Genomic DNA, 27,978 nt, shown 5'->3' on the forward strand with positions numbered 1-27,978 from the left:
ACCCAGCTGTCCCTCGCCTAGACTCTATTAAGCCCCGTGGTCATGGAAATGGAATCTCGCTGGGACCTACAATTCAACTACTACAGAGGCCCATGAGGCAGACCCTCTGAGGGCTCCCTGGACAGTGGCTCCACTGACCAGGCCCATATGCAGTGGCAGGAAGCAGCCAGAGCAGCAGGTGTCCCTTATACCTAACAGCAGTGGGGGTACCTCTTCTGGAGGAGGGAGCAGTGGGAGTTGAGGAATGGACAGGCAGCCTGGGAGCTGGGCTTGAGCAACATGTTGCACACAAACGAGCATCTGTGCGTTAGGTAGGCTCTACATGCTTGAGACCGGACAAGGAGTCACTGAGCAAAGAATCCACCGAGGGGTCTTAGGAAGACACAAGAAACTGAAAATAGAGCGTGCAAGGCTGGCCCAGGGGCCTGGGTCCCAGGACGCTGGGATGGAGTGCCACAGCCAGGTATAGAAAGCGTGGGTGGCGCAGGGTTGAGGGTTGAGCGTCTGCCTTCTGCTCAGGGCATGATCCCGGGGTCCTGGAATTGAGTCCCGTATGGGGCTCCCCGCAGGGAGCCTGCTTCTCCCTCTTCCTGTGTGTCTGTGTCTCTCATAAATAAATAAATAAATAAATAAATAAATAAATAAATAAATAAATAAAATCTTAAAAAAAAAAAAAAGTCAAGTCAAATACAGAGACCCACGGCCGGTAGAGCTGTCACCAGGGCCCCTGCCCCCAGCCCCTGGCCCAGGGTGCTGCGGCCACGGCCCCGCGGGAGGCCGGGGGAGGCCGGGGGAGGCCGGGGGAGGCCCGGACAGCAGGCTTGCAGAGACCGCCGCGGCGCTCTGCCGGACCGCGGGCACTCGGGCAGCACCGCACCCCAGCTCGTATCCAGGAGGTAAAGTCTCGTATTAAAAAGTCCAGGTCTGGGTAGCAGACTCTCTGAAGCCCCAGCTGGGGCTCCCGGCTAAAGCACAGTCCCGCTCCCCCAGTGCCCCCACTACCCCGGTTCAATGGGAGTTTCCCAATCAGCAGCCCAGCGTAGGTAAATCGAAGAAGGTCCCTAAATTTGCATGGCGGACGCGGGACCTTTTCAGTCGCTAAATCCGGCGACCCCGGAGGGGGCGGGGCCTGGCGGGCGCGGGGGCGGGGGCGGGGCCGGGCGCGCGCGGCGCACGTGACGCCGGTTGCCAGGGTGAAAGGTCAGGCGCGGCGCGGCACTCCCAACATGGCGGCGGCGGCCGGGGCGGCCGCGGCGGCGGCGGCGGCGGCGGCGGCGGCGGTGACGGCGGCGCCGCGCAGCCCGGGAGCGCCGACGGCGGCGGCTCGAGCCCGGAGGCTGCCCCCGCTGCTCGTGCTGCTGGCGGCGGCGGCGGCGGGCCCCGGGGCGGGCGGCGCCGCACGGCTGTACCGCGCGGGCGAGGACGCCGTGTGGGTGCTGGACAGCGGCAGCGTGCGCGGGGCCACGGCCAACAGCTCCGCCGCGTGGCTCGTGCAGTTCTACTCCTCGTGGTGCGGCCACTGCATCGGCTACGCGCCCACCTGGCGGGCCCTGGCCAGGGACGTGCGAGGTGAGGCGCAGCCCTGGAGGCTCGAGGCGGAGCCGCCGGGAGCCGTGAGGCGGCCCGCCCCGCGCAGGTGGGGCCCCCGCCCGGGCCCCTGCCCCGCGGCTCGCCGACGCACACCCCCTTAGGCGCCTCGGTACGTCCCGGTCCCGCCCCCGAGCCCCCTGCCCTTTCCGCCCTCTGTGGCTGGGGGCTCCCGGAGCCGGCACCCGAGACCTCTGCGGCGGCCGAGCGGGACCACGTCCTCCGGGCCGCACGGTCGTGCTGCCTGCTGGGGACCGGTCCCCGGGCTACTCGCCGGCCTGCAGGCGGAGTTGGGGGTGCGGGCGTCTGCGGCTCCCTCCCCGCCGGCGGGCTGAGCTGTCCAGAGGCGCGGGGGGGGGGGGGGTGCTCCGCAGCCGGAGCTGTCCTCGGCCAGAGTGAGGCCTGGCGGGCGGAGCTGGTGCGCAGCTGACCTCTAATTATGTATTTCCGTGGGCAAGAGGACAGCAAATTGCTACACTTTCTGCCTGTACTTTGAGTCTTATATCCTTTGTTGTGATTTTTCTCATAGCCAAACAGATTCACCGACTTTTTAAGAGCCTAAATAGGGTTTTTGTGCAAAAGTGTCAATGACGATCTTTAAGATGGGTTTTCCTCTTACCTCCTGGTCTTGGGATTTTTGATTCTGAAGACTTTGTTCTTTGAGTTCATGTTTTCTTAAGTCCCCAGTGTCTGGAACCCAGGGGGGTGGACAGGCAGCATCTTAGTAGGTTTTCTTAAAGCCTTTGCTCTGGGGACAAACAAGCATTTTAATAACAGGAGGACTTTTCAGGGGTTGTGTTTCAGTGGCAGAAACACAGATATGTACATTCACGTGCAGGTACCCGTGACAAGACATTTGTCACCTATTTTGTGCATATTTTGGTTTTCTCATATAGTATCTGAAATACAAATAGGGTGAACCAGATTTGAACGTTGCAAACTATTCTGTCGTCGAACCAGCGTGTAAGGATGTCCCTGGAACTGGGAAGGAAGGTTTCTTTTGGAAATGAAAGTGGTAAAATCTGTACCTAATGGTGTGATTAACTCAACTATTAGCTAAATAAGGTTACCCTAACAAGATTGGACGGTGTCCAAGTCAGGACAGGAAGACGACCTGAGACGGAAGGGAAATATGGCTGAAAGTGAAAAGCAACTATGGTCTGAAAAGGGATAGGGACGCCAAGGAGCACTTAGAGCCCTCAGCACCAAGGAGTGGCCCGCTTGGGGTCCCCAAAGAGAGGTCACCTGGGAACTTGTTAGAAACATGTCACCACCCCAACCCAGACCCACTGGGTCAGAAACTGGAATGAGGCCCAGCATCCTGTCAGCACAAGCCCCAGGGCTGCAGGATTACTGTTCTCAGGAGCACCAGCCCTAGGAGACACCTGCAAGGAAAGGCTCATGGCCAAGAGCACCAGGAAACAGCCCATGAACTCCCCCTCGTGGATGTCTACCACACACAAGAATTCCTCAGGAAAGAAGTTTGCCAAGTCTAAGCCTTTGCTTCCTACGTGATCTACCACAGGACGCTTTTTTATGCCTCATTTCAGCCGACTCCCCGTGGAATCACTGGAAAGGAGCCCCCCAACCCCCCCCCCCAGCTGGCCAGCTGCCCACAGGGGATCAGAAGCCCATCGTTCCCTGTGGTCCTGATTGAGCACTGGCTTCCTTCCCCCCTGTCACCACTTTGGCCCCATTGTGAATTCAGCTGTCCAGTCTCCCAGGCACAGAGACCTTGCACTGGGCCCCCTTGGTTGCCTCTCTCCACCCCTCTTGAGATGGAGAGTGTCCAGCCAGCTTTTCCCATCCACCGCCACTCCGCCCCCAGCCTCAGCACCATCTCCAGGCTTCTGGAAAGTGGGACAGGCTCTGCTCCCCAGTGAGATTGGGGGGGAAGGCGGTGGCGGTGGCACTGTTTCCCCTGCCATCCCTCCACCCCTGCTACCTGAAGGGCCTCTGCCATTTGCTCAGAAGGGACAGGAAGCCTGAGGAGTGGTCTGCAGAGGGTGGGGCTCCTCCTCCCCAGCTCTGCAAGCCCTCTCTGCACACAGCTTTGGGATACCTTTGTTATCCTAAAAGATTTAGATTGAACTTGAGCACTTCACTGACGTTTTCAAGATTTTGAAAATGAATGTTTTTCCTTCTAAGAAGGTGGCTTAACAAACAAAAGGTCTACTGTTGAGTGTAACCAGGTGTTGTTCCAGTGTTTATGTGGATCTAGCTCAGCCTGTCACTTCTAAATCCTTTGCAAAACAAAACTCCGTTGTGCTCCTAGAAATCATTTAGCCCAGAGCTATGGCATTAGGTCCCTCTGTGATGCCACATCTTCTTACTCCGGAGATGAGACATCCATCCCATGGCCCCTGAGCTGTCTGTGAAGTATCTCTGTGGAGATGTTGGTCAACTCAGGGAATATCCCGAAGCCTCAGCATCTGTTCTTATGGGTCTCGCATTTACTCCCGTCTTGCCAAAGTGGGGCAGATTTTCTGTAACAGGGCCCTGGAATTCTAGGTGAGGCTCAGGGGCAGCCCAAGACTTAGCAGGCAGTCACTTCCAGCACATACCTTTTCTTCCTGTCCTGCAAGGGTGTGTTGGTGCACCCATGTCGCAGAGGGTGACCCTCAGAGGCCCCATGAGGCTGAGTCATTCACTTAGGGTCATACAGCTGAGTGACAGGCTGCGTGGCTCCGGGGCTCATAGCTCACTCTGTGGCAGCAGTGGAGCAGGTGCTTGTTCTTGCTGCCCAGAGTCCACTCTGGCTTGCCCCCCCTTGAGTTCCTCATTCACCATATGGTCTTCCCGCCTACCTGGCTAGGCTGCAGGTTTCTTGGAGATGAGCCGGGACCACTTGGTGTTCCCCATGGGCCCATGTTCCAGTGGGGCTGGTGAGTGATGGGGGAGGGGTGCCGATGGCAGTGGAGTGACATATCAGTGCACCTCCAGGGGTGTGCTTGTCTGGACTCTGGGTTGGAGGCAGGCAGGGCAACAACGACCTGTTACGGCCCAGGAAGGCCTGTTGTGCCCCTCACCCCTGGCCCTGTTAGCCTGAGTGAGACACGCCCGCGAGTCTCTGTGATGACTGTGACCAGAGGAGTACTGCTGCAGCATTGCCAAGCTCAGTGAGAACCCAGGTCATCAGGGCCACCAGGAAGACGAGCTGGGGGACTCGGGCAGTGTTGTGAGGCTTTCAGGAGAGACGATTGCATCCAGGATGGCTGTGTCCCATCACACCTCTGGAACAGCTGCCCTGGACTGTGTGTAGGACTAGTTTAACTCCACTACACCGAGCGCTGGGCTAGGAGCACCATGGAGACCTTGGTCCACCTCCACTCTGAGGGTAAACTGAGGCAGCATGCCAGGACTCTCCAACCACCTCCAGTAACTTCTAGATAACTCACTCTGGCCTCTGCTTATCAGTACATGGGCTTAATTTCTACCCAGGCCTGTGTGTGTATATATATATATATATTTTTTTTTTTCTTTAAGTAGGCTCCATGCCCAGCGTGGAGCCCAACACAGGGCTTGAACTCTCAACTCTGAGGTCATGACCTGAGCTGAGATCAAAAGTCAGACACTCAACTGACTGAGCCCCCTGGGTGCCACTACCCAGGCCTGTATAGCCTGCACTTGATCTTGGGGTCCTCTGAAAACCCTTGTTTAACCCAGAAGGGGTCTACTCCGAGGGAAAGAGCGTCCTCTGGTGGCTGGAATGTGCAAGCCCCACCACCCAGGCTTCACCAGGGTAGAGAACCTCCTTGCAGCTCCACCTTCCAGACAACCTTCCTCTTGCACGCTCTTAAATCCCAGAGGGTAATGATCCTGTATTACAATCACTTTTCATGACAAATTGATGCTTGCCTACAAATCCGACTTCTATAGACTTTTTATTAGAACTTGGCAAGTAGTGGTATGAGGTTTAATCCTGTAGGTTGTCATAGAGTTGCTTGACAGGTAAACCTGAGATAAATTTTAGTTTGCTGTTACATAGAAGCTTAATTATTTGATGAGTGTTTTTAAGCCTTTGGTCCTGAAAATGGGCAGGCTTGTGAGCAGAGCGTTACTTGCTCTGCGGATGCCTCCCAGCTAGTGCCCTTTAGCTAGTGCCCTTTACCCTGGCTTACGTTGGGGGTAGCCTGACACTCGCCCAAGCAGGCAATTTGCATTCGATTTGGCGTGTTTCTGTCCTTTGTGTGTGGGATCTAGACAGGTGGGAAAGGCAGGAGGAAGGGAGGGCGCGAGTTCAATGAGGCAGATACCCCGAAGCTAAACCTTTGAAATAGTTTGCATTTTATTCGATAAAATAGACTGTGTCTTTTGTGTTTCCGTGAATGCCTCCATCTGCCAGCACAGGGACTGCTGGTGTCTCTGTAACCGAAATTCTCCTTCATCTGCTTTCCTCATAAGCCTTCCCGCCTAGTGCAGGGCAGCTTCCTTTCCAAGGCAGACAAAGACCTGGTGAGGCGTCAGCCTGTGCCTCCACTCAGCCGGCCAGGTTCCGGCAGGCGGGTGTGCTGTGCCTCGAGCGGAGCTCCGCAGACACGCTTGACGACGACAATCCTGGGGAACCAGGGCAGGTGGCTGCCTCTGTGTGCCGGCACAAGGCACTGTCCTCGCCTCATCCATACTCCTCTGTGCTCCCCACGGAGGTAGATTTTGCATCCTCCTTCCACACGTTGGAACTTGTACTGGTTACATTCTGTGTGGCCCTGGTAGGTACTGAGAAACAGTGAACCAGGCAGGGATGATCCAAGTGGAGCCTGTGCCTCAGAGGAAGGGACAGTGAACAGAACACAAACAAAATGAGGTTCGTTGTAGGTCATACGTCCTAGGAAAATAAGCCCAATGACTGGATTGGCACAGGGTGGTGGAGGAAGGCCTCGCATGGCATTTGACATTCAGAAGATGAGGGGCATGCCACAGCAAGTGCCGAGACCTTGTGGCAGGCAGGACCGCAGGCGTCCAGAGGACTGCAAGGGGCCCTTGTGGCCCTCGTGGTGAATGAGGAGGTTCTGATGGGTCAGGCAGCAGGTGAAAGCCCATGGCTTCAGGCTTGTAGGCGAGATAAACCATGGTCTCATTCCTGAATGGCAGGAAGGAACAGCAGTTCTAAGCAGCGGGTTGTATGATCTGATTTCTATGTTAAAAAATCTCTGGCTGTTCCCTGGAGAACCGAGCGCCAGTGACCAACAGAGGTCAGATTGGAACAATGTGAGCAAGCCCCAGCAGGGCCAGCCATCTTTTGGGGATCCTGATGGACCCAGGCGGGTACAAGAGCCGTAGGCACCATGACACTTGTCTTTCCACAGCAGTGCGGGTGTCTCGGAGGTGACCCTTGGAGTTTGTGAACAGGAGGAAAGACTGCATTCTAGGTAGTGTTGCATTTTTGGATGGATGATTTTTGGGCAAAACTCACCAAGTGAGATATCTTCCCTCCTGGAAGCACGGGAGGCATGGGGATTTATGGCATGTTTCCAGGCACAGCGGCTGCCTTGGGCTACATTCCATGCTGAGCTAGTTTTCTTCTACATTCTGCCATTATGAAACATTATTTAAAACCCACAACTATGAAAAAAGAGGGGTGGTGTGTCCTCTGTGTCAGGGCCTTGTGTCATGGGTTCCCCTGGGGGCTTGCTTGCAGGGGGGCTGCACCTGCGTCAGACTTGGCATGCTCAATGTTGGTTAGGGGCTCTGACTCTGAGGCTACACGTTAACTCACACACCTCATCTGCTAGGAGCACACAGCTTCTGTCCCGGAGGTGAGGGGCTTCCTGCCCTGCTGGGCATCAGCCAGCTTTGTCTCGGAGCCTACTGTTCTTGCAGGCTGTGTGCTCCGTTCACGCACCCCTGACCTGGTCCTTCAGTGCTTGGGTCAGGAACACTTTTGAGGCCTATTTGTCCTGTGTTTGTATGAGACCTGCCTTTAGCTTTTTGGAAATTAGGCCCTGACACTAGCTGCAGTGGATGTGGTGTCTGGAGCCCTCCCGCTGCTGAATTTACCAAGCACCTCTGTTATCAGAGATGGCAAAGGAAAGACTCCTGTGCTGGAGGTTTTCTGGGAGCTCCCGCAGAGCCGTCCAGCGGCATCCGGCATGCCAAGGGCCTCGCTCATGGGTGACATTGCAACTCTGCCCTGTTCACTCTTATGATGAGGACAAGCAGGTAGTTAAAACCTAGGGAAACCAAACTTTATCTTTTAAATTTTTTTTAAAGGTTTTATTTATTTTTTCATGAGAGACACAGAGAGAGGCAGACACATAGGCAGAAGGAGAAGCAGGCTCCCTGTGGGGAGCCCGATGTGGGACTCGATCCAGGACCCCGAGATCATGACCTGAGCCAAAGGCAGATGCTCGATCACTAAGCCACCATGGTGCTCTATCTTTTTCATTTTTAAGCCACCAGCAGTTGTGCTCTATTTCAGAAGGGCAGGGTCTACCTCCTGGGTGCCTGGGAAAGTTGAAGGAGCTTTGGAGGCTGAAAAGCCAGAGCTGGTGACTGTGGTCTGTGCCACTTCTGTTTTCCCCATAGTAGCATCTGTGACCTAGACCATGTGCTCCCCTGAGCCTGGCTGCCCCGACTTCTTGCCTGGGCAAGTAGCCAGCACCCTTGGGAGGAGAGCTGGCTCCCAGCTTCCAGGGGGCAAGGAGGTGCAGGACCAAGGGGCCCCTTTCAGTTGCATTTTGGGAGGTTGTGCCTGGGGCAGTAGGTGAGGGATGCGTGCTGCCGGGGCCAGGCAGGGGGAGGCGTGTGGGGAAGGCTCAGGGGCTCCACATGCAATGGGTCAGCTGCCCTCCACTCTGGCCCTAACTCCTGGGTACTGGAGGGGAGAAGGTCGCTACTGTGCCAATAACCTGTGCCCAGTTCCTCCAAAATCCCTGGGGCCTGAGAGTCGTGGCCAAATATGAACGTTGCACCAGCTGTGGGGTACGGGCTGGGCAGGACCCTCTGTCTACCCAGAATTCGGGCGCTGGGCTAGAGACCTGAAGTGGTGTTGTCTGGACCTTGCTCGCTGTAGCTGCCAGAGCCCCAAGGAAGGCTGCTGCCCTGGGTATTCCTGCACCCCAAGAGGGGTGGCAGCCGCTCTGCAGTCCCTCTGATACCAGGACCCTGCACTGCCCGTCAGCGAGATGTTGTGCACTCACCACGTTGCAGGTATGTCTGGGTCCTCTGTGCATGTCAGAACAGAATCGCTCCTGAGACCCTCAGCCTCGCAGGCACTGGCCCAGCTCAACTCGAGCTGCTGGTACTGACTGTCCTCCCTGCTGCCTGCTGGTCTCTACCTGGAGCTGTCTCCCCTCCCATCCCCACCTCTCAGACCCTGGTCAGTTGCCAGTGTCTGGTAGCACAGCAATTGCCAGGGTCACTGGGAGTTTGCTGTTGATTTACACGAGTGTGGGGTCCCCTGCTGCCCCACTGGCTATGGGGAGGGCTCAGAACACATTCTGGCAGCAGATGCTTACCGGCCTTGCCGTGAGTGGGATGTGTGGCTGTCAGTCAGCCCAACTGTCCATCTGACCCCCTTAGAGGGTCGATATTATGTGTCCTCTGTTCTACGGGCGGGGCAGCTGAGGCAGACAGACTGAGAAGTTGCCTAGATTCTCCAAACCTGGTAAGAGGCAGAGCAAGATGTAGGGGGCATGGTCTGCTTCCAGACGGGTGTCTCCATGTCATCCGCCACTGGCTGCCGTCTATCAGCTACAGATGGGCCTGCTGGTGCTGGGACAGGACAGGGCCCTCTGGGGGCACCTGGCAGGTCAATGGGAATGAGCTCAGTAAAGGGGGCAGAGGCCAGGATATGGTAGGATGTGACCTGAGAAGGACCCGGAAGGACGTGTAGTGTGGCTGTTGGGGGCGGGGTGGGGGGTGAAACGCATGGAGGCTAGAGGACCAGAAAAAGCAAGGGGCCTGTCTGGACCGTTTGGCTGGTTGAGAACGGCCTTGCTCCCACAGCACAGAGCCGTCAGGGTCCTCTCGGGGCTGTGGCCCGGTCCTAGCTTGCTGCCGTCTGTGTGGCCGCATGGCAGGTGGAGGAGGCCTCTGCCCCGGACGGCTCCCAGGGCCCCATTGTGTGCCGGTGCCATTGCCAGCCCAACCTGCCTCGGCCTTGTCTCCTGCTTCTCCAGCCAGGCATCCCCTTTGTCAGGCAGAGAATTATTCCCCACCATTGCCCTGGGCTGTTGCATCGTCGGCACTGAGTTGGCAAGTGTGATCTGCCAGTCGTGTGTGGCTCACCCTGTGTGCCCTGCGTGGAGATCCACTGGAATGGCATGCTCAGGTTCCATGTGTCATGAATGTCAAGGGGCAGAGGAGGTGAGGAAGGTTAGCCACCTGGCACTCCTGTGCCTTCCTAGTTGCTGTCTCTGTGTCAAGGGCCGCCATGGGCAGAGGGCTCCTTGTAGCTAGGGTGCCCCGGAGGCCAGGGCGAGGGAGGCAATGCAGGGAGCCCCTCACCTACCCTGTGGGGCCTTGGCGCTCTTTTCTCTCGCCTGTAAAGTAGGAGGGGTGACAGTCACATCGCAGGCTTGGGCGTAAAGCTGAAATGGGATCACATGGATCAGTGGGCTTGTAGAACATGGAGTCCTGGGGATGCCTGGGTGGCTCAGCGGTTGAGTGTCTCTGGTTCAGGGCATGATCCTGGGGTCCTGGGATCAAGTCCCACATTGGGCTCTCCACATGGAGCCTGCTTCTCCCTCTGCCTGTGTCTCTCATGAATAAATAAATAAAATCTTTAAAAGAAAAAAAAATAACACTGAGTCCTACACAAGATGCAAGAGGTGATGAGGCTGTCGTTGCAGAGCGCACGGCATGAAGTTGGTCAGGTGAGCTCTAGGGGTGCCGGGAGTGGGAAAGGGTGCTTCTGCTGTGTCACCGCACTGGGTGCCATCAGCACGGCTGCACCCTGCGGCTCTGGGTGGGGCTCAGCACAGATTGAACATGGTTCCTGCCTGAATGGTTAGGCCCATGGTCAGGTGGAGAAGTGGTAGAGAATATGTTGGCAACACAAGGATAAGTTGTTTTCCAGAGAATTGGTTTCCTATATACTTAAGGAAACATGCCGCACAGAGGCTCGTGGAGGAAGTGGTTGGTGGTTCCACATGTAACCGTGTGGGGTTCAGAGGAGCACAGGCTGGATTGGGAGGAGGGAGGTGGAGGGCAGAGGGAGAGCACGGTGCTGGTAAGACGCTTGGGCACTTGGAGAACGTGCAAGTCTTCTGTGTGCATGCTCCATGAGCGTGATGGTGGGTGACAGGTGGTGGTGCCGCCAAGGTGATTCTGATCCCTGGGCAGTTTCCTTAGTCTCTCCAGCCTTCACCCTCCTCATCTGTAGCATCCTGCCTATTTCACCAGGCAGACAGTAGGGGTTTGGTAAGAAAGCTTTGTAAAGTACTGCGTAGTGTACTTTGTTTTGGAAGCAAGACCAGTGGAGAGCTTTTCTTGCCATTTTTAACTGTGCTTGGGCAGGGAATCAGGGCAGGCTTCTGTGGAGGTGACATTTGTGTTGAAATTGATGAATTAAAAAAATAATTAAAAAATAAAAAATAAATTAAAAAAATAAAGAAATTGATGAATAAAGCAGCAAATAGGGCAGCCCGGGTGGCTCAGTAGTTTAGCACCACCTTCAGCCCAGGGCATAATCCTGGGGACCTGGGATCCAGTTTCATGTCGGGCTCCCTGCATGGAGCCTGCTTCTCCCTCTGCCTGTCTCTCTCTCCTCTCTCTCTCTCTCTCTCTCTGTTTCGCATGAATAAATAAATTAATTTTTTTTAAAAAGCAGCAAATAAACGTCAGAGGAAAGTAAGTGTGTTCCACCCAAGGAAGAGGAGGTGCAAAGGTCCTGGGGCAAGAGTGTGCTCAGACCTGTCTGTGGCTTGAGGCAGAGAGTGAATGAAGGAGAGACAAGGGTACAGGTTAGCTGATGAAATATGTGGTGAGGGGCTCCATCTGGAAGGTTCCGACAACACACAAGAAGTGATCTTACCTGCAGATGTTCTTGTCTTGCTGAGAGCTAGGCATCCTCTGAGGCCCCTTCCAACCAAGGTTGGAATTTAAGAGTCACATAGTTCAACCTTGATCTGAATGTTTTCTTTCATATCGTGGGAGAGCAGTAGGTGGGACCAGCTCAATGATATTGGGCCTGGCGGAGTCCAGCTGGAAGGAAGAGGGCAGCTCGGGCAGCAAGCAGGTTTGGAGGGAGTGCAGGAGCCTGGCTGCTGCCCTGGGACACATACTGTATCCTGCGCTTGCTCAGAGTGGGGCATGTGTATGAGATGGGGACCATGTCATCAAAACTGCCTGCTGAGTCACAGAGTCACAGTTGGGGGTGGAAATGGCTGCAGAGGGGGCACAGAGACCAGGGGGCGGTTTCAAGGCCTCACTCTGATCTGGGGCTGCGGGCTGAGCCTAGGCCATGGGTGCCAGAGAGTCTTCTCGAGGGCACAGCAGCACCCAATCCTGCTTTTGTGGTTACCGGGTTGCGATAGCAGGGCTGACAGCCATTCCTCCCCCCATGCACGAAGCTCATGTGTTCACTGTCTCTCATGCCACGTCTGATTCCAAAGGGCTATTAAAATGTGGCTGGTGTCACCGTGGCCTTGGGTCAGGTTTTATTCAGCATCATTGTCACCTGCCGTGTCCTGACCCACGGAGTCTGTTGTGTGAGGTGCTGTTTGGAGTCTCTTTACACCAGGAACTCCAGGAAGGTAGAAACTGGGAAACAGAGCAAGGAGCCTGCAGGACACACATGCACAGCGCAGTGTCCACCCTGGGATTATGGCGTGCATTTGCTTCTATACATAAGACACACTTATTCAGAAAAAATAGGAAAACTAGGAAGTCAGACCAAATCCTACCGTGAAAACCAAACCATAGTGAACGTCTCAGAGTGCATTCTTTCTGGTTTGGTCCCCCCCCCCCCCCCCCCGCTGTTTCTGATCTGGCTTGATTATTCATCAGGATTCTAGTGGATGCTCAGTGTCAGCCCTTGGGGCAGTTTTTCATTTTCTTACGTACTTTTTTTGGGCTGTGGGTGCTTTTTTTTTTTTTTTCTTTTAAAGCATGAAATGACAGCATGTCGTGGAAATTCCCAGTAAATGGTGAAATCCTGTGTTTGTGAGGCAGGGACAATGTAGCAAAGAGGAGGCACTTTGCAAGATGAATGGGAAGAGAAGCGAGGATGACAGGCTGGAGAAGGCTCCCCCGGCAGGGCAGTGGGAACTGCCATGGGGGGTGCTGTATACAGGGTGGGGGGCCCCTACCTTGGAGGGGGCCGTGTGCAGGGTGGGGGCCATTGCAGTGGAGGGAGCCATGTGCAGGGTAGGGGCCACCGCGGTGGAGGGAGACGTGCAGGGTGGGGGCCACTGCAGTGGAAGGTGCCTTATGGAGGCTGGGGGGCTGCTACCTTGGAGTGGGCCATGTGCAGGGTGGGGGCACTGTGGTGGAGGGGGCCGTGTGCAGGGTGGGGGCCACTGCAGTGGAAGGTGCCTTATAGAGGTTGGGGGGCTGCTGCCTTGGAGGGGGCCACATGCAATGGAGGGCGCCACTGGCACCGTGCTGAGCTCCACGCTCTGGGCCATCTGCTACACTAATTGGATGAGAGTATTAACTGTTCTTCCTTAGTTCCATGTAATTCGAGACTCCGGGAAGATGTGACCTGTGGTTCAGGAAGGTTCTGTGATTCTTGTTTTGAGACATCTGAAATGGTCCCAGGATACGAATTGGTTTCAGGGGAGCAACATGAGTGGAACTGTACTGGTTTTTGGGGGTGAAAATCAGCTGTGGCTTTTTTTCACTTGATTCTTCGAATTTTAATAACTGGTAAATGTGTAAGGGCAGAGGAAAAAGGGGAATATTTTTTAGCACAAGTAGTGAGTTAGATGGAAAACTGGCATCTATGGAATTGGCAACGTACAGGAGCCCTTGTGTTGGGGATCTCGTCATGACCGGTGTCTTCTCTCCTTCCAGGCATGTTTTTAATGTAACCTCTGAAGTTCGAGATCATAGCCAGTATGCAGAGAAAACGTTTATGATGTGATTTTCAACCAGATTACTGGTTTAAACCCGTGGTGTCCTGTCAGGATGCACGGCAGCACAGAGCCTCTCAGGGGCAGTGACATGCTTGGGAGCCCAGGAGGGACCTGCCCATCCCTCGGGTGGCCCGGTTCCTCCAGGTCTCTGTGAGGTGTCAGCACCTGATGCCCCACCTGCCTCCACTGGGCCACACCTGGTTGCTTCTCATGCTGTGAGTACTCTGCTGCTGTGTGTCTGCAGACTGCCGTGCTCCTGTCCTGCTTCCTCAGGCTGTCCCCTAAGGAGCCGGGAGCTGTTTGCACATATAACCCTAACATCCTAGGGAAAGGGATCAAATCTTGTAAAGAGAGAACCTCACTTTTTGGAGGATATTCAGGAAGCCATGCTTTGAGACTGGCAACCACAGGATCGAGCCAAGCACTTCCCTTCCTGTGTGCTCTGAGCCTCAGGGTTGCCATGAGCTGGGTTCCTCTGTACAGAGGGGCCCCGACCATATGCGAAGCAGGGACGACCAGCCGCCCATCTGGAGTTTGTGTCTTCCTGGTGGCTGTCACTGAGAAGGGAGGGAGCCAGGGGTCACCCACCTCCTCGTGGAAGTGCACACCACCACCTGGGAAGCCACTTCCCCGGAGGATCAGACTCCAGTCTCCATGTAGGTACAGGATCAGGGGTGGGGGTGTCGTCAGCACAGCCCTGGTGCTGGGAGGCCACCGGATGAAGGATCCAGGGTCTTTGACAGGAAGTACCGGGGATCGCAGAGCAGTAGATGACCTGACAGGGTCATGGTCTCCCGACCAGAGAAACGTGGGGAGATGTGAGCCCTGAGTAGAGAGTGTTTCCATGTGACTTGGTGTGACTACAGCCACTGCTGGCTGTGACCTGATGATGGGATGGTTCCAGAAGTGGATGGGAGCTTGGAGGGAGCGAGCGGCCTGGCCAGAGCTGGTGTGACCTCTGTGGTATTCACATGTGGTGACATTCCCATAAGAAAACCTTCAAAGATAGGCAGAGTATATATTTAAACCTTTTCCTGTTCTACTCCCAGGACAGGTGCCAGCATTCAGGGGGTCTGTGGGAGGCGTCCAGGGGAGGTAGGAACTGCTTCCTGGAAGGACCGCTGCTCCAACGCTGCAGCGCTGGTTCTTGTTTGCGCGAGTGCTGGGGACCGTTCTCTCTCAACGGGCCTGCAGGGTCCCTCGTCTGCAGGCACTCTCCTGGCCCTGGTGGGAGGCCTGTGGTGGCCAGCACATTCAGCAGAGGTCTGTTTGCCATGTGGTTGCGATGGGAAACCCCTCATCCCATGGGGGCTTCATCCCTCTCTCCCAGCCCAACACAGGAATGTTCTGTGCATGCGGGTACTTGATCGATGTCCCATGGGGGGCGCAGGCCCAGCCCCACCCTGAAAGTCGCACTCCCACTTTTCAGACTGGGCTGCAGCCATCCGCGTTGCTGCCCTGGACTGTGCGGAGGAGGAGAACCATGAAGTATGCCGAGCCTACGACATCCACTTCTACCCCAGTTTCCGGGTAAGCACCCCCCCCGCCCCCCCTTCTCCCTCCTTCTCTTCTCCCTTCTCCTATCCTCCCTTCCACCCGAGGGACACCTTCCTGCGGCATTGTGTGTGACTCCTATGCTTGGGCACATAGGGGCATGCAACCCAAACTTGGCAGGATGTGTCTGCACATCCTCCTGTTCCGCCCTCTTGGGTTGTCCATGTTGTTGGGGGGTGTTGTACATGCACACCCAACCCCCCACTCATACCCACTCCACAGCAGGAGCAGAAGACGGGGAGGTCTGCAGTATGCAGACCCAGTGGGCGTGGGCCAGCCCCGGGGGTGGGGGTCTCTCCTCCCTGCTCCTGTGTGTGTGTGACCCATGTCAGGCTGGGCCCCCTCCACGTACTGTGTATATGGCAGGTTGGGTTGCCAGAGGGACACCTGGTGGGTGGCCTGAGGGTGGCCCCGCATGCGGGTTTGACCCTTTTCTTCCACTGGGGGCAGAGAATAAACAGATCTGTTGAGAAACTTCTGAAGAGGCGCATGAAGGGTCTGTGCCCGTGTGTGTGTGCGCACGTGTATGTGTGGTCCATGTGGGCCCACGAATGCTTCAGGACGGTATTTACATCCTAGAAAGCCTCTGAGGAAGCTCGGAGGGCCCCAGTCTTCCAGTCCTGACACCTGTGCTGTGTGTGGCTCGGGGCCTGATGCTTTCCCTTTGCTCACCAGCTAGGCTTTGTGGCGGCCACGCCTCCACCTGCAAGTGACACTTCTCTGGAGTTTTGCTTGCTGTCTGCCTTCTTGTCAGAGTTGTATTTTGTTTTAGCCGCACATATAGGATGCTGTGCGAGCTGGGCTTCCTCTCTCCTGATGAGCAAGGGTTACCACAAGCACCCCGCACCCTTGGGTGTGGCTTCGGTTCCCTAAGGACACCCCTTCTGCTCCCCACGCGTGTGATCGTGGCCACGTCTTCTGTTCACCAGCCCTGCATCACCCTGTTTGCTCCTACTGTTTGCCCCTTTGCTCTTGGGTAGTTGCAGGTTTTTTCCTGACTCACAGGAGCCCTGCATGTGTTCTCCACACTGACCTTTCAGTTGTGAGAACTGAGAGTCTCTTCACTTGGTTTGCAGCTCTCCATCTTGGCATTTCTTCGCTAGAAGAGATTTATTTTAATGCTTTATTCTGCTCCAAGATGCTCTGTAGTACCTGTCACCCTCCCTATATGTCGCTTGAGCCCAAGCCACCCACTAGGATGCATATGGGTGCTGGGGGCTAGGGAAAGCGCCTGCCGCACTGTCTGACTTCTAGCCCTGCTGGGGACAGAGCCCCAGTTGGTACTGAGCACTCATGGGGAGTCTGCTCGGGAACGCACATGTCCGCAGACGTGCCTAGAAGCGGGTAGCTCGTCATCAGTGAACATAAGCTTTCTGGTCAGGTTAAAGATGAAATGTTTGCCCAGACCCCAGGTCAGGCTGCTGCTTACTTGTCCCGTGTCTTTCCTCGTAGTATTTCAAGGCATTCACCAAGGACTTTACCACTGGAGAAAATTTTAAAGGTAAGGACATGAAGGGATCCCTGGGTGGCTCAGCAGTTTAGCACCTGCCTTCAGCCCAGGGCCTGATCCTGGAAACCACGGATCGAGTCCCATGTCGGGCTCCCTGCATGGAGCCTGCTTCTTCCTCTGCCTGTGTCTCTACCTCTCTCTGTGTGTCTCTCATGAATAAATAAAATTTAAAAAAAAATAAAAAAATAAAGGTAAGGACATGAGCTTTGTATGTTTCTGTCAGAGTTGCCTCATAAATTCGTTAAAGCAAGGATTTATGCGAGAGCCCAGAGACCCCACGTGATGGGGTCTGCGTGCTCCACACCAGCTTCAGCGAACCTGCCTTTCCTTAAGGAGTTTTTAAACACCCATAATTTCGGTGATGGCTTTTATTTTGTGTCGTGCCTTCCTTGGCAAATATCATGTTGAAATCTTTTTCTTTTTTTAAGTAAACTCTTTTACTCAAAAAAATATTCAGAGAAGTGGCACAAATCACATGCTCACCTGAATTTTATGAGAGAGCCCCCCGGGCAGCCAGTGCCCAGGCCAGTCCACAGTGGTGGCGGTTCTCCATCACAGGTCACTGGGCCTGTTTTGAACTTGGCGGAGATGGCACCAAGGCATCCCTGGCCTGCATCTCCACACTGTGTTTGTGAGATTGGCTCCTGTGCCCATTTGTTCCACGCTAGTTACCCTGTGGTCTCTGGTCATGCGTACCCACCTCGATAGACGGTCATCGATGGGCCCTCCCCATGCTTAGGCCTTGCCCTCCAGGGCTCTGAGCGGAGGCACTGTGGGGTGGGGGGGCAGATGTGGCTGTGATAGCGGCATACCTCCCCACAGGGCCTGACCGGGAGCTGCAGACCGTGAGGCGGACAATGATCGACTTCCTGCAGAATCACACAGACGCAGACAGGCCCCCGGCTTGCCCGCCCCTGGGCCCTATTCCGTGCGTAGTGTAAAAATGGGGGAATGTTAGGAATTAAATTAAATTTTGTAACATTCAGATATGCGTTCAGTGATATGGAAGCCCGTGTATGATGGCCAGCTCGCTGTTCTTGGGAGCCCTAAATGCCTCTTTGTCTCTCTTGAAAGGCCCAGTGACGTCCTTTCTCTCATGGACAACCGTGATGGCCGTTATGTGGCCATCCTGTTTGAAAACAACAGCTCTTACGTCGGACGTGAGGTACCGTGTCTTGTCTTTCCCCCTCTACCTGCATGCTGTGATTGGGCTCCTCTGTGGGAATGACTGCTTCCTCCTGATCAGAGGCGTTCCTGGGTTTCGCTCATTAGTTCTTGGAATGTAATGGTGTCACTCAGCAGATCAGCCGGTTCGCAGAGAAGACTGTGAGAAGGGCCTTGGGGGTGAAGCAGGCAGGCTTGTGGCCTCATCCTCGATGTGCGGCCGAGAGGGGGCCCCCCAGACCTGGCTTTTAGGGCACATTGCCTTCTTCATTTCTTACACGTCGGCATCACCATCAAGATTTTTTTCTTGGCTGTATTGGGAACGCTCAACTTTTTTGCCAAATCCAAGGTTCTGTAAAACATTGTTTCTTCAGTGGAATGATACTCTACTCTCGTTTCACACGTGGGGGTCTGAAGCCTCTGCCTCTGGTACCAGACATCAGCACGGATGACAGGACTCCCCTCATAGGTGGGAGGAAGTGCCTGCCCATGGGGCTGCACCCCCATGCTCATGCCCACCCCTGCTCCTCCCCACTCACCATTCTGCCTGCCTGCTGGCTCTATTCCCCTCCTCTGTGAGCTCTGGGAGCCGAGGTGGGAGTCATATGCTGCTGGCAGGAGCTCTCGTTGCTACGTACGCAGGCAAAGGCCACACATGTTAGCGATCTGACCACCACACTGCGTCTCCCTGTGCCCTCCAAGTTTGGTAGTGACATCATCCCACCTATCCATGGCTGATCGGGATTCTCAGTGCGGGGCTAGAGGAGCCCCTAGCCACGGGACCCAGCATTCTCACGTGACACCCCCCAGACTGTCCCCAGGCTGCCCCTCTCACTTGCACACACAGATCTGAGCAGGGACTGCTCCCCAGGGCAGGTGGCTGCAGTATTTCCTAGGGGCGCTCTGTGGCGGGGCTCGAGTGCGGTCACTCCAGCCCATGCATTCAGTTTGCGGGAGTCCGGTGGCTGGCGCACTGGAGTACATGGTGCACACTTTCAGCAACGCCCCTGGTTCAAGATACGCTGATTCTGTTGAGGAAAGAAGTCAAGAGGTGCAGGTTCTGCACCTGATTGCATGCCAGGGTCTGTTTCACTGTTCTAGGTCCTGAGATGCCATTGCTGTGTATCCTTCATTGCGTCCCTTCAGCCTGGACAGGGCCAGCTTGAGGGAAGGCTCAGCTGGCCCCCAGCCTGCGGGCCTTCAGTTGGCTGGCCAGGGCTGTGTTGCTGTCCAGGGGATACTGTTAGCCTTCCACAAGCAGGGCATGTGCCACATGTGTTAGGGCAGGCTCAGGGCCAGGGTCATAGACAGCCCTATGTACATGAGTGGTGGTGCCTGCGCTTGTCTGGCTTAGGAGGCTCAGAACCGGTTTATGGATACACACTTTCTTCAGTGCTCTGTAAGCCTGCTGAGCAAGCTTGCCATGCTGGCCTGCACACGTCTCATTTAGTTGTCTGAGAGTGCAGTGACAGTGAAGATGGGAGTGTCGGTCTGGCTCAGAGAGGAGGTGGACACAGATGTATTCCACATGATGTTTCTCATTTCTGTGCCCACGCTGCCTTGCACTTCATCAAGGTGATGTTTCCTGAGACCCGGCCATCTGCAGTTTAGGTGACATTTCTTTTCTTCTTCCCCAGGTGATCTTAGACCTGCTTCCGTACGAGAACATTGTGGTAAAGAGAGTGCTGGACGCGGACGAGGCCTTCCTGGAGAAACTGGGTGTTTCTTCCCTTCCTTCGTGTTACTTAATTTACCCAAATGGGACACGTGGATTAATGAACATGTAAGTATAATTTGGCTTCAGGAGTATTTGGATCTGGGGAACCCCTCCAAGTGTGGAAGCCTCCCCTGGGCCCGACCACAGAGCCCACCTGGATACGGTCAGCGTGCACCGGGTGCTGCTAAAAAGTGAACAACCTGAAGCAAAGTTGGGAAGGGTCACAGGTAAGAAGGTGAGACAGGATCCTGAGGCCTGTGGTGTCTGCCATGGCCCCAGCCTCCTGTAGGTGTGGAAGACCTGTCTACCCCCAGGGGCACCCACCCAGACTGCTGGCCCGCAGGTGTCCACTTAGCCAGCACTGCCTAGGCTGCTCTTGGTGAGTCTCCAAGTACTGGGACACAGCCCAGCCAGGACACACTTCCTCCATCCCCGGGCTCCTGGCTCAGCTGAGAAGTGGCCTCCCCAGAGCCTCAGACATGCCCCAGTCCCTTAAGAACCAGAAGTCAGGGCATCCCGGGTGGCTTAGTAGTTTAGCATCGCCTTCGATCCAGGGCCTGATCCTGGAAACCCGGGATCAAGTCCCACGTCAGGCTCCCTGCATGGAGCTTGCTTCTCCCTCTGCCTGTGTCTCTGCCTCCCTCTCTCTCTCTCTCTCTCTCTCTCTGTCTCTGTCTCTGTGTCTCTCATTAATAAATAAATAAAATATTTAAAAAAAGAACAGGGTAGGCATGGCAACCTCTGTGGGTTGGGCCACTCATGTCATGCTCTACAAGTGAGCTTGTTGGACACTCCCAAGCCCTGGGCCTGCGTGCCCTGCCCTGGCCCAGCGGCAGAGGCATCCAGCGCCACTGTGACAGCAGGTGTTACTCTCAGCGGAGTTTCCCTGAACCAAATGCCATTTTGTTTTAAGGAAAAATGCTCCTTTTATATTAAAAGCAACACCTGTACCACCTCTTCACCATTGTTGCTTTGGGAATGAGAATGAGCCCTGGATGGCGGTGAGCCCTGAGCCCGTTTGGAGGTGCTCGGTAGCGGCCTTACACATCCTCAGAGTGCATGCTCCTCTCTATCCAGTCCAGGGTCCCCACAGCCCTGACCACCTGGTGTCCCTCAGGGCTGGCAGACTGCAACGAGGGCTCCTGGGTGTGCTGCAAACCCCAGTTGGTGTAATGTTTCTGGCTGATGCTCATACCAGCTTTACAAAACATCTCAACGTCCCCACTGAGCAAAAATGAGTCCTAGTACTTACCGCAGCTCTGACTGGGTTATTTGTGGCTTCGTCTTACCTTCTCAGGTGGAGGGCCAGCCCCCCAACACCTGTACTGCCAGCATCCAGCTTTTCTACCCATAACCCTTGCAGCAAGTCCCCAATGAGTGGGTGGGCTGGGAGTCTGGACAAACTCCCTCAGTTGTGGAGGACATGGGTGCCTGGTGACAGGCACATTGCTCAAACCCCTGCAGAGGGGCTGGGCCTCTGGGGGCACCCTGGCCTGTGCCCTCACTGGCCCCTTTCTCGCAGCGGGAAGCCCCTCCGATCGTTTTTTTCCTCTTATTTGAAGTCGTTGCCGGATGTGAGGAAAAAATTGATTTCGTTGCCTGAAAAGCCCAACAAAGAAGAAAATCCTGAAGTTGTCATTTGGAGAGAATTTGACAGGCAGGTATTCCTTTTGGTCCTGAGCTGCCCAGGGGCGTGGCTGCGTGCTTGGGTGGCTTACAGCCCCTTTGCAGGTGGGATTCTCTCTCTCTCTCTCTCTCTCTCTCACACACACACACACACACAGACCCCTGAGCCTTGGGCTATTCTAGAGTTGATGGTGTCACCTTGTGGGGAGTGGGGGTCTCTCCAGGTGGGAGCCAGGCAAGGGTGTGTTCCCAGCTGACTTCATGGTATTTGCCCTCAGGTCGAAGCTGTACACTGCGGATCTTGAGTCCGGGCTACACTACCTGCTGAGGGTAGAGCTGGCCACTCACAGGTCCCTGGCGGGGGCCGAGCTACAAACACTCAAGGACTTCGTCACTGTCCTCGCCAAGGTGTGCAGCGTCTGAGCCAGGCTGTGACGAGTGGGGTGCCAGGGGATGGGGGCTGCGCTCGAGGGCGCCCTTGGGGCTCCGCAGGGAAGGACCCCGACCTCAGGTGGATGACAGCTCTGTCTTCCAGCTGCCCAGGCCCGTACTGGCCTTTGTGCAGCCCCTGCTCACCACGTGCCTGCTGGGCGTTCACTTGGTTCTGAGCCCCGGGGATGTAACAGAGCGCAGATCACTGCTGGCCTGGTGACCCCGAGACAACAGGCCTAGGAAGACACCAGCACAAGGTGTCAAGGCAGGGCTGGGACTATGACATGTCTGAAAGAGGACACTTGCAAAGGGTGGGAAGAGGTGTGTGGGCAGGGCAGCAGCGGCAGCCGCTTATCAGCCATCCATGTGCAGACTGTGGCCCGTGGGCGGGGACCATCACCGGTGGTGCATGAGCATCAGTTGGGAAGTGGCCATCGGGTCACCTTTCCCAGGAGCTCTTAGCTCTAGGGCCAAGAATCCGAGGCCTCCTGTTTCCTTGGGCTACAGCAGTAGGAAGCAGGTTATCACTCTTCCCCAAGGAGCGCCTGGGGCCCCTCTGTGCTCTCACCTCAGGGAAGGCCTCAGTCACAGTGGCCTGAGGACAGAGGCCTTTGTCCCTGTGTCAGGCACCACAGCCGTGCCCGTTGTCAAGAAGTTACAGAAGCTCAGTTTTCAAGGACTTCTCTTGAGGCATCTGGCTGGCTCTGTTGGTGGAATCTAAGACTCTGGGTCTCAGGGTTGTGGGTTCAAGGCCTGCACTGAATGTAGAATTTATTTAAAAATAGTATCTTTAGAAATAAATAAAGGGTGTTTTTTGCTCAGGTAAGGTATCTGACAGAATGATTCCTGTTCACTTGAATAGTGTGTTGAACGCTCATTCTATGACTTTTGAAATGGAAGGAAGGAAGCTGAGCCTGCAGTGGAGTCATGAGACCCATGATGTGTTTCTGGGGAAGAAAGGGAGGTTGTGTAGACCGACGTGCATCCCGTTGTGTGGTCCTTGCTCCCTCTGCACTCCCCATGCTCGGGTCCTTGTCCTTTACCTCCATTAGGCATAGAGCTTTGTAGGTCAAGGCGGCCATAAATTATTCTTAGTAGTTTTTCTGAAGCTTGGCTGCAAGTCGAGGTTAGATGCTGGCAAGTCAGTAGCGGCTCTTTGTGACCCGTGCGGGCCTGGGGTTCTACGATTTGAGCTGGGCTGTCCCTGCCACAGCAGGCCTCCTTCAGCCCTCTGAGCTCTGGGTGGACTTCATTTTGCATATTTAACAGGCTACATCAAGTCCAAGTCCCTCTGGGAAGGGCCGCATCCCCTGAGGTTGCCGAATGGGTGCTTCTCTGGGCTGTGAGGGCCGCAGCTGTGCAGCTGGCAGACGTATAGTTAACCAGCAGGTTGCACACTTTCGCATGAAAGCCTCAGTGGGACGTGCGTTTTTCACATAGTTCTGCAGTTAGACAGCAAAGGGGCGGCAGAGGGAGCACTAAGGGCAGCAGGCGGGATGGGCACGCATTCACGGGAGGCACGGAATTCCTAAGCAGATAGCGCTTTCAGAAAGGACCGCAGAGTCCTTGACAATGTGACGAATAAGGCACATTGTGGCCGTGTCGTCTGTCACTGTGAAGCAGTTGTGGGCTGGGGCGCCGAGCTGGGAAGCCGTTGGCCGGAAGCCTGCCTGCAGCTCCTCCCACCCCCCTGCTCTGTGCTCTGGAGAGCGCCCCAGCCCAGTCCTAGGTGAGACCCCTAAGACCTCTCCCAGCTGACCCAGTGGGTCCAGGTCAGGCCAACCCCACCTGGCTTTGGTCCCAAGGGATGGCGTCTTAAGTGCAGTCCTTCCTTGCTTAGCTGTTCCCCGGCCGCGCACCGGTCAGAAAGCTACTGGAGACACTGCAGGAGTGGCTGGCCAACCTCCCCCTCGACAGGATCCCCTACAACGCCATCCTCGACCTCGTCAACAACAAGATGCGGGTGAGCCCAGCACTCCTGCCAGAACTCACGGCACACCCAGCCCCTGTGGTCCGTGTCCTCCCTGCTTGGGGACCCAGCCCCAGCCCCTGGGAAAGAGGGAAGCTACACACATGTGGCCTTCCGCCCTGGCCTGTCATCCCAACACACACCTCATGGCAGGAGCTGCCTGGGTCCCTCTAAGGTGCGCCCTGTGGATTTTACTGCCCCTATTTGCTGTGACAGGATGGGCAGCTTTCTCAGGCAGTGTGGCACGAGGGCTTTTGTGTTAAATTTTTCATAAACTTATGAATGTTATACTAAAAAGGCTAATAAAGCAATGTGCTCCATGAGAAGCATGGAGGCCCTGCCAGAGCTGCCACCAGGCCAGCTGCCAGCAGGTGAGGGTTTCCTCCCTTCCACCCATGCTCGACGTGTCCCCTATGGGCACCCAGAGGTGTTAGTGACTTGAAGCAAACCCAGTGGCTCCCTGGTCAGGCTGATTCTGTGGGCAGTAAGCATGCCCGCGGGAGTCCACATCAGGTGCCCTCACAGACATCGTGTTGCACCAGCAGCATAGAGACCACTGCTGAGTGCTTGCCTTGACCTCCCCCTGACCTCCACCCGAGCTGGAGGCCAGCACAGGGTCCTTGGGTATAGGGTCTGTTCTGCATGCCCATTCCCTGTACGAGCTGCATACTTGGGCCCCAGGGACAAGCCCTGTGCCCACTGGCTGGGAGACACAGGGTGTGGACATGGGCTGAGTGTTGGGAGCTTGTGCTTGGCTGCAGGCACGTGGCTCCCGAGCTGTTAGGGCCTTGGCTTCCTGCCCGTGCAGTCATAGTCCATGCTTGCTCTGGTGGACACTCACTGGACAGTTGAGGTTTTCTACTATTAGCCTTCCCCAGCAGTGCTGGTTTAATGGACTCTAACACACGATCCTGATCCCTTAATAAAGCTCTTTCGTCCAGACACACACGAACCCCCCTCTCTGGGGGACGGAAAGGCCTGGGCCACGTCCCCCTATTTTGAGAATTCCTTTAGTAAAGTGGAGACTGTTCTCTCATTTGTTTGGTATTCAGTTATATACACACATAGTGAGATGTACAGTTGACAAAGTTTTGATAAATGTACACTCTGTAACGAGCACCCAGAGAACATTTATCATCAACTATTATGATTTTAACAATTTATTGATCTCTTCTCCTCCCACCCCCTGGCAGATTTCTGGAATATTTCTTATTAATCGCATAAAGTGGGTTGGATGTCAAGGAAGCCGACCAGAGTTCAGGGGTTACACCTGTTCTCTCTGGAAATTATTCCACACTTTGACTGTTCGAGCTGGGACCCATCCAGAGGCACTGGACGGCACAGGTAAACTGTCCCCACGGGGGCCCGGGGCACGTAAGAAGCTGTAGGTGAGGGGACATGTCCTCAGGGCTGCCAAAGGTTCCCATGCTAAGGAGTGTGGAGGGAGCATCTTTTCAGGTGTTTGGTGCACTCCTCTGCAGGCCCTAGGCACTTCAGAGCTCACCCACCTGTGCATGGCTGATGTGCAGGAATGAGTGCACACAGCCAGGAATCTGCAGGGTAACACCTGCTTTTATCAAAAGCCTGAACATGAGTGAAGCGTACTTGGAAATGTGTGTTTGTTACCTGTTGTTGCATAACAAAGAACCCCATGGCTTAGTATTATGTCAGAGTGTCTGTAGGCTAGGAACCCAGGTGTAGCTGGATCAGGGTCCCCAGCTACAGACCTCATGAGCCTGCAGGCTGGCATCTCATCGGGGATCTTTGTGGGGAAGAGACCCTCTCCTGCTCACTCATGGGATCAGGGCTTTCCTGGCTCTCAGTGTGGCAGCTGGCTTCATGGGCAAGCCACAGAGAGGGCACCATCCCCAGTGTGGTGTTGGCCGCTTCTGCGCGGCCCACCCAGCCTGGAGGAGGGGCTGAGCCAGCTGAGCTGTGACCCTGGGCCATCTCAGAGGCTGCCTGCCCAGGAGGTTAAAAGCTACAGAAGCATAAGTTAGCTTTAGCAGTTTTAATGATCAGGAAATCATTAAACCAGAATCATCATGTTTTGTGTCCTACCCAAGCAGTGAAGACCGTTGCTGGGTTTTTATCCACTTTGGACTCGGTTGTATGCATGCTTCCCCCCCATGAAGCTGGCCTCTGTCTGTGGTGGGTGGATCGCCTGCCTTTTAGCCACTGCATCAGTCAGGCAGCTACGGGGATGCTTCTACTGCCTAAGGGCTGGGACTCTCACACTCCATCATCCTTTCCAGTGAGACTGAAATCTGCAGTATCTCTTGCTTTGTAACAAACCAAACCAAATGCTCGGCTTAAAAGAACCACGGTTTTATGTGTTCAGATTAAGTGAGTGCGGCCTGCTGGGTGGCCAGAGACTCAGGAGGTGCGACGCCTATAGGGCCATCCCAGCTCCCTACAGCCCCACATTCAGGAAGGACCTTGGGGCTGGGACAGCCAGCGCAGGGTGTCCCTTGTGTCACAGCCTGTTGGTCAAATGGTCCTTGTCCGGCTTGGATCCCTGGTGAGGACAGGGTGTCCACCTGGCGCTGGGGGAAGCAATGAAAGCACGCTGTGGGCACCATGTGCTGTCTATGGACATCTTCACCACCCTGGCTCTCCTCAGGGTGACACTGATGTCCATCTCTCGGGGCCTTGTGGAGGGATGTGGGAGGCACACTTTGCTGAGGGGCTGCCGGGGGCTCTGCAGGGGCTCGTGGCACGGGGCAGAACAGCAGCTGAGCAACAGGGCACGCCATTAGGAAGGTCTTCGGGGCTGAGGCTGGAGCCATATCTGAGGAGTGCGTCTCATGCCCAGAGAACTGGGTCAGATGGACACCGCCGGATTAGGTCTTGGAAGGTTTTTCCTCTCCTTAGCGGGTGTTTAAACCCCATCTACTAAAAAGCCGCCGCGTCCTCTAATCCCCCACAGGTAGGGTTTATGGTTCTTGTCCACTCTAAAGATTAGGGTGGCCGGGCGTGCAGTGGTTTGGTGGGGAGAGAAAAGGAGGATTACCCAGGGATGCATGGCAGCTGGCGGCAGGGAGAGGAGGGCAGGGAGCAGAACTGAGGAGGGTCAGCCGCATGTCCTCGCTGTGTGTCTGTGGACCCTTGCCACCCACCACCTCTGAGACACACCAAGCTGAGGAGACCGTGGCTGGCTGCTCAGTTGGAATTTCTGGCAACCCCGGTGAGGCCCATTGAAGTCGGCGACAGATGCAGGGTCCTGGCCCTCCACCAGTGGAGCCACAGCTAGTGGCAAAGAAAGAGATCACCCTCGAGGGCCTGCTCTTGATTAAGACGGATTCAGTCTCAAAAGCACATCTTTTTTTTTCCAATTATTTTGCTGTGTTTCTTTTAATGCTGACATTTAATCTGCTTAATCTCACAGTCTCTCGCTTGTTGGCTCAATCCCCCGCATTAGCTGTCTGAAGGGAGCTGCTGTTGCCAGCCCTGTCCCCACCCCCCTTTTGCTTTCTCAGGGGTCCTTGTTTTAGTGAGATGCTAGCTGCTTCCTTCTGCCATCAGGGACCATTTTCTTGAAAGATCATGTTTCCTCATTTGCAGTGCTTTCACGCAGTCAGCGTGTCCTGGCAGTACCTGTGCTCACGTATGGGGCATGTGGTCCATGTGGCTGGGCAAGGCTGGAGTTGCCACTCATGAAGAGGGCTAGCCTTTTCAGAGGGGTGCAGGTCCTTGCCGGCGGCTGCCCTCCTGTTCTCTGGAAGGAGCCCTGTGTCTCACTGCATCTAGCTGATTTTCCCAGGCCCCTGTGCACACCCTGGAGTGCGTGCTACACCCAGACACTGGCGATGGGTCTGCTCCCCAGACGCATGGTGCCACTCCTTCTGGATGCAGTAGAAGTCTGGGACATGCTGCTTCCTCCCTTTGTCCTTCCCGTGCAGACAGGCAGGCTTCTGAGGGTTCCCGGTCAGGCACCTGGCCTGCTCAGGCTCCCCATGCCAGCCTGAGCCCTGGGTTCCAGCAGAAGCCTTCAGACACACTCCCACTGTGTCAACGCTTTGTCCTCTGACCCTCTAGGTTTTGAGGATGACCCCCAGGCGGTGCTGCAGACCATAAGGAGGTACATTCATACCTTCTTTGGCTGTAAGGAGTGCAGTGAGCATTTTGAGGAAATGGCTAAGGAATCCATGGACTCCGTGAAAACCTCAGACCAAGCAATTCTCTGGCTTTGGAAGAAACATAACTTAGTAAACAACCGCCTGGCAGGTGAGCATTGGGGTGGCCAAGCTTGGGTACAGAGGGGCTAGCACAGAGACAGTGAAGCCGTGTAGACGGGCACCCATCCACGAGTCCTGCAGGCAGTGGGAATGGCACCTGACCATTGCTACCACGCTGGCTGCCTGGAGGATTGCCAAGAATGGCAGCCACTCTAGGCCAC

The 27,978-nt window shown here is 55.4% G+C and overlaps 1 protein-coding gene across 1 annotated transcript in view; it reads left to right on the forward strand.

Moving 5' to 3' along the window:
* Positions 1-1,262: 1,262 nt before the first annotated feature.
* The window catches only part of QSOX2 (quiescin sulfhydryl oxidase 2), a gene marked incomplete at its 5' end in the record, with an annotated part of 31,741 nt that continues 5,025 nt past the window's right edge, over positions 1,263-27,978 (forward strand). The window contains 11 exons of the mRNA XM_055308022.1: positions 1,263-1,569; positions 15,037-15,137; positions 16,614-16,662; positions 17,494-17,599; positions 17,746-17,836; positions 19,473-19,618; positions 21,075-21,209; positions 21,457-21,586; positions 23,451-23,573; positions 24,773-24,923; positions 27,618-27,806. Coding sequence (XP_055163997.1) covers positions 1,263-1,569; positions 15,037-15,137; positions 16,614-16,662; positions 17,494-17,599; positions 17,746-17,836; positions 19,473-19,618; positions 21,075-21,209; positions 21,457-21,586; positions 23,451-23,573; positions 24,773-24,923; positions 27,618-27,806 — 1,528 coding nt within the window. The remainder of the gene's footprint in view (positions 1,570-15,036; positions 15,138-16,613; positions 16,663-17,493; positions 17,600-17,745; positions 17,837-19,472; positions 19,619-21,074; positions 21,210-21,456; positions 21,587-23,450; positions 23,574-24,772; positions 24,924-27,617; positions 27,807-27,978) is intronic.

This window comes from Nyctereutes procyonoides, unplaced genomic scaffold (assembly GCF_905146905.1).
Source record: "Nyctereutes procyonoides isolate TBG_1078 unplaced genomic scaffold, NYPRO_anot_genome, whole genome shotgun sequence".
Lineage (NCBI taxonomy): Eukaryota > Metazoa > Chordata > Mammalia > Carnivora > Canidae > Nyctereutes > Nyctereutes procyonoides.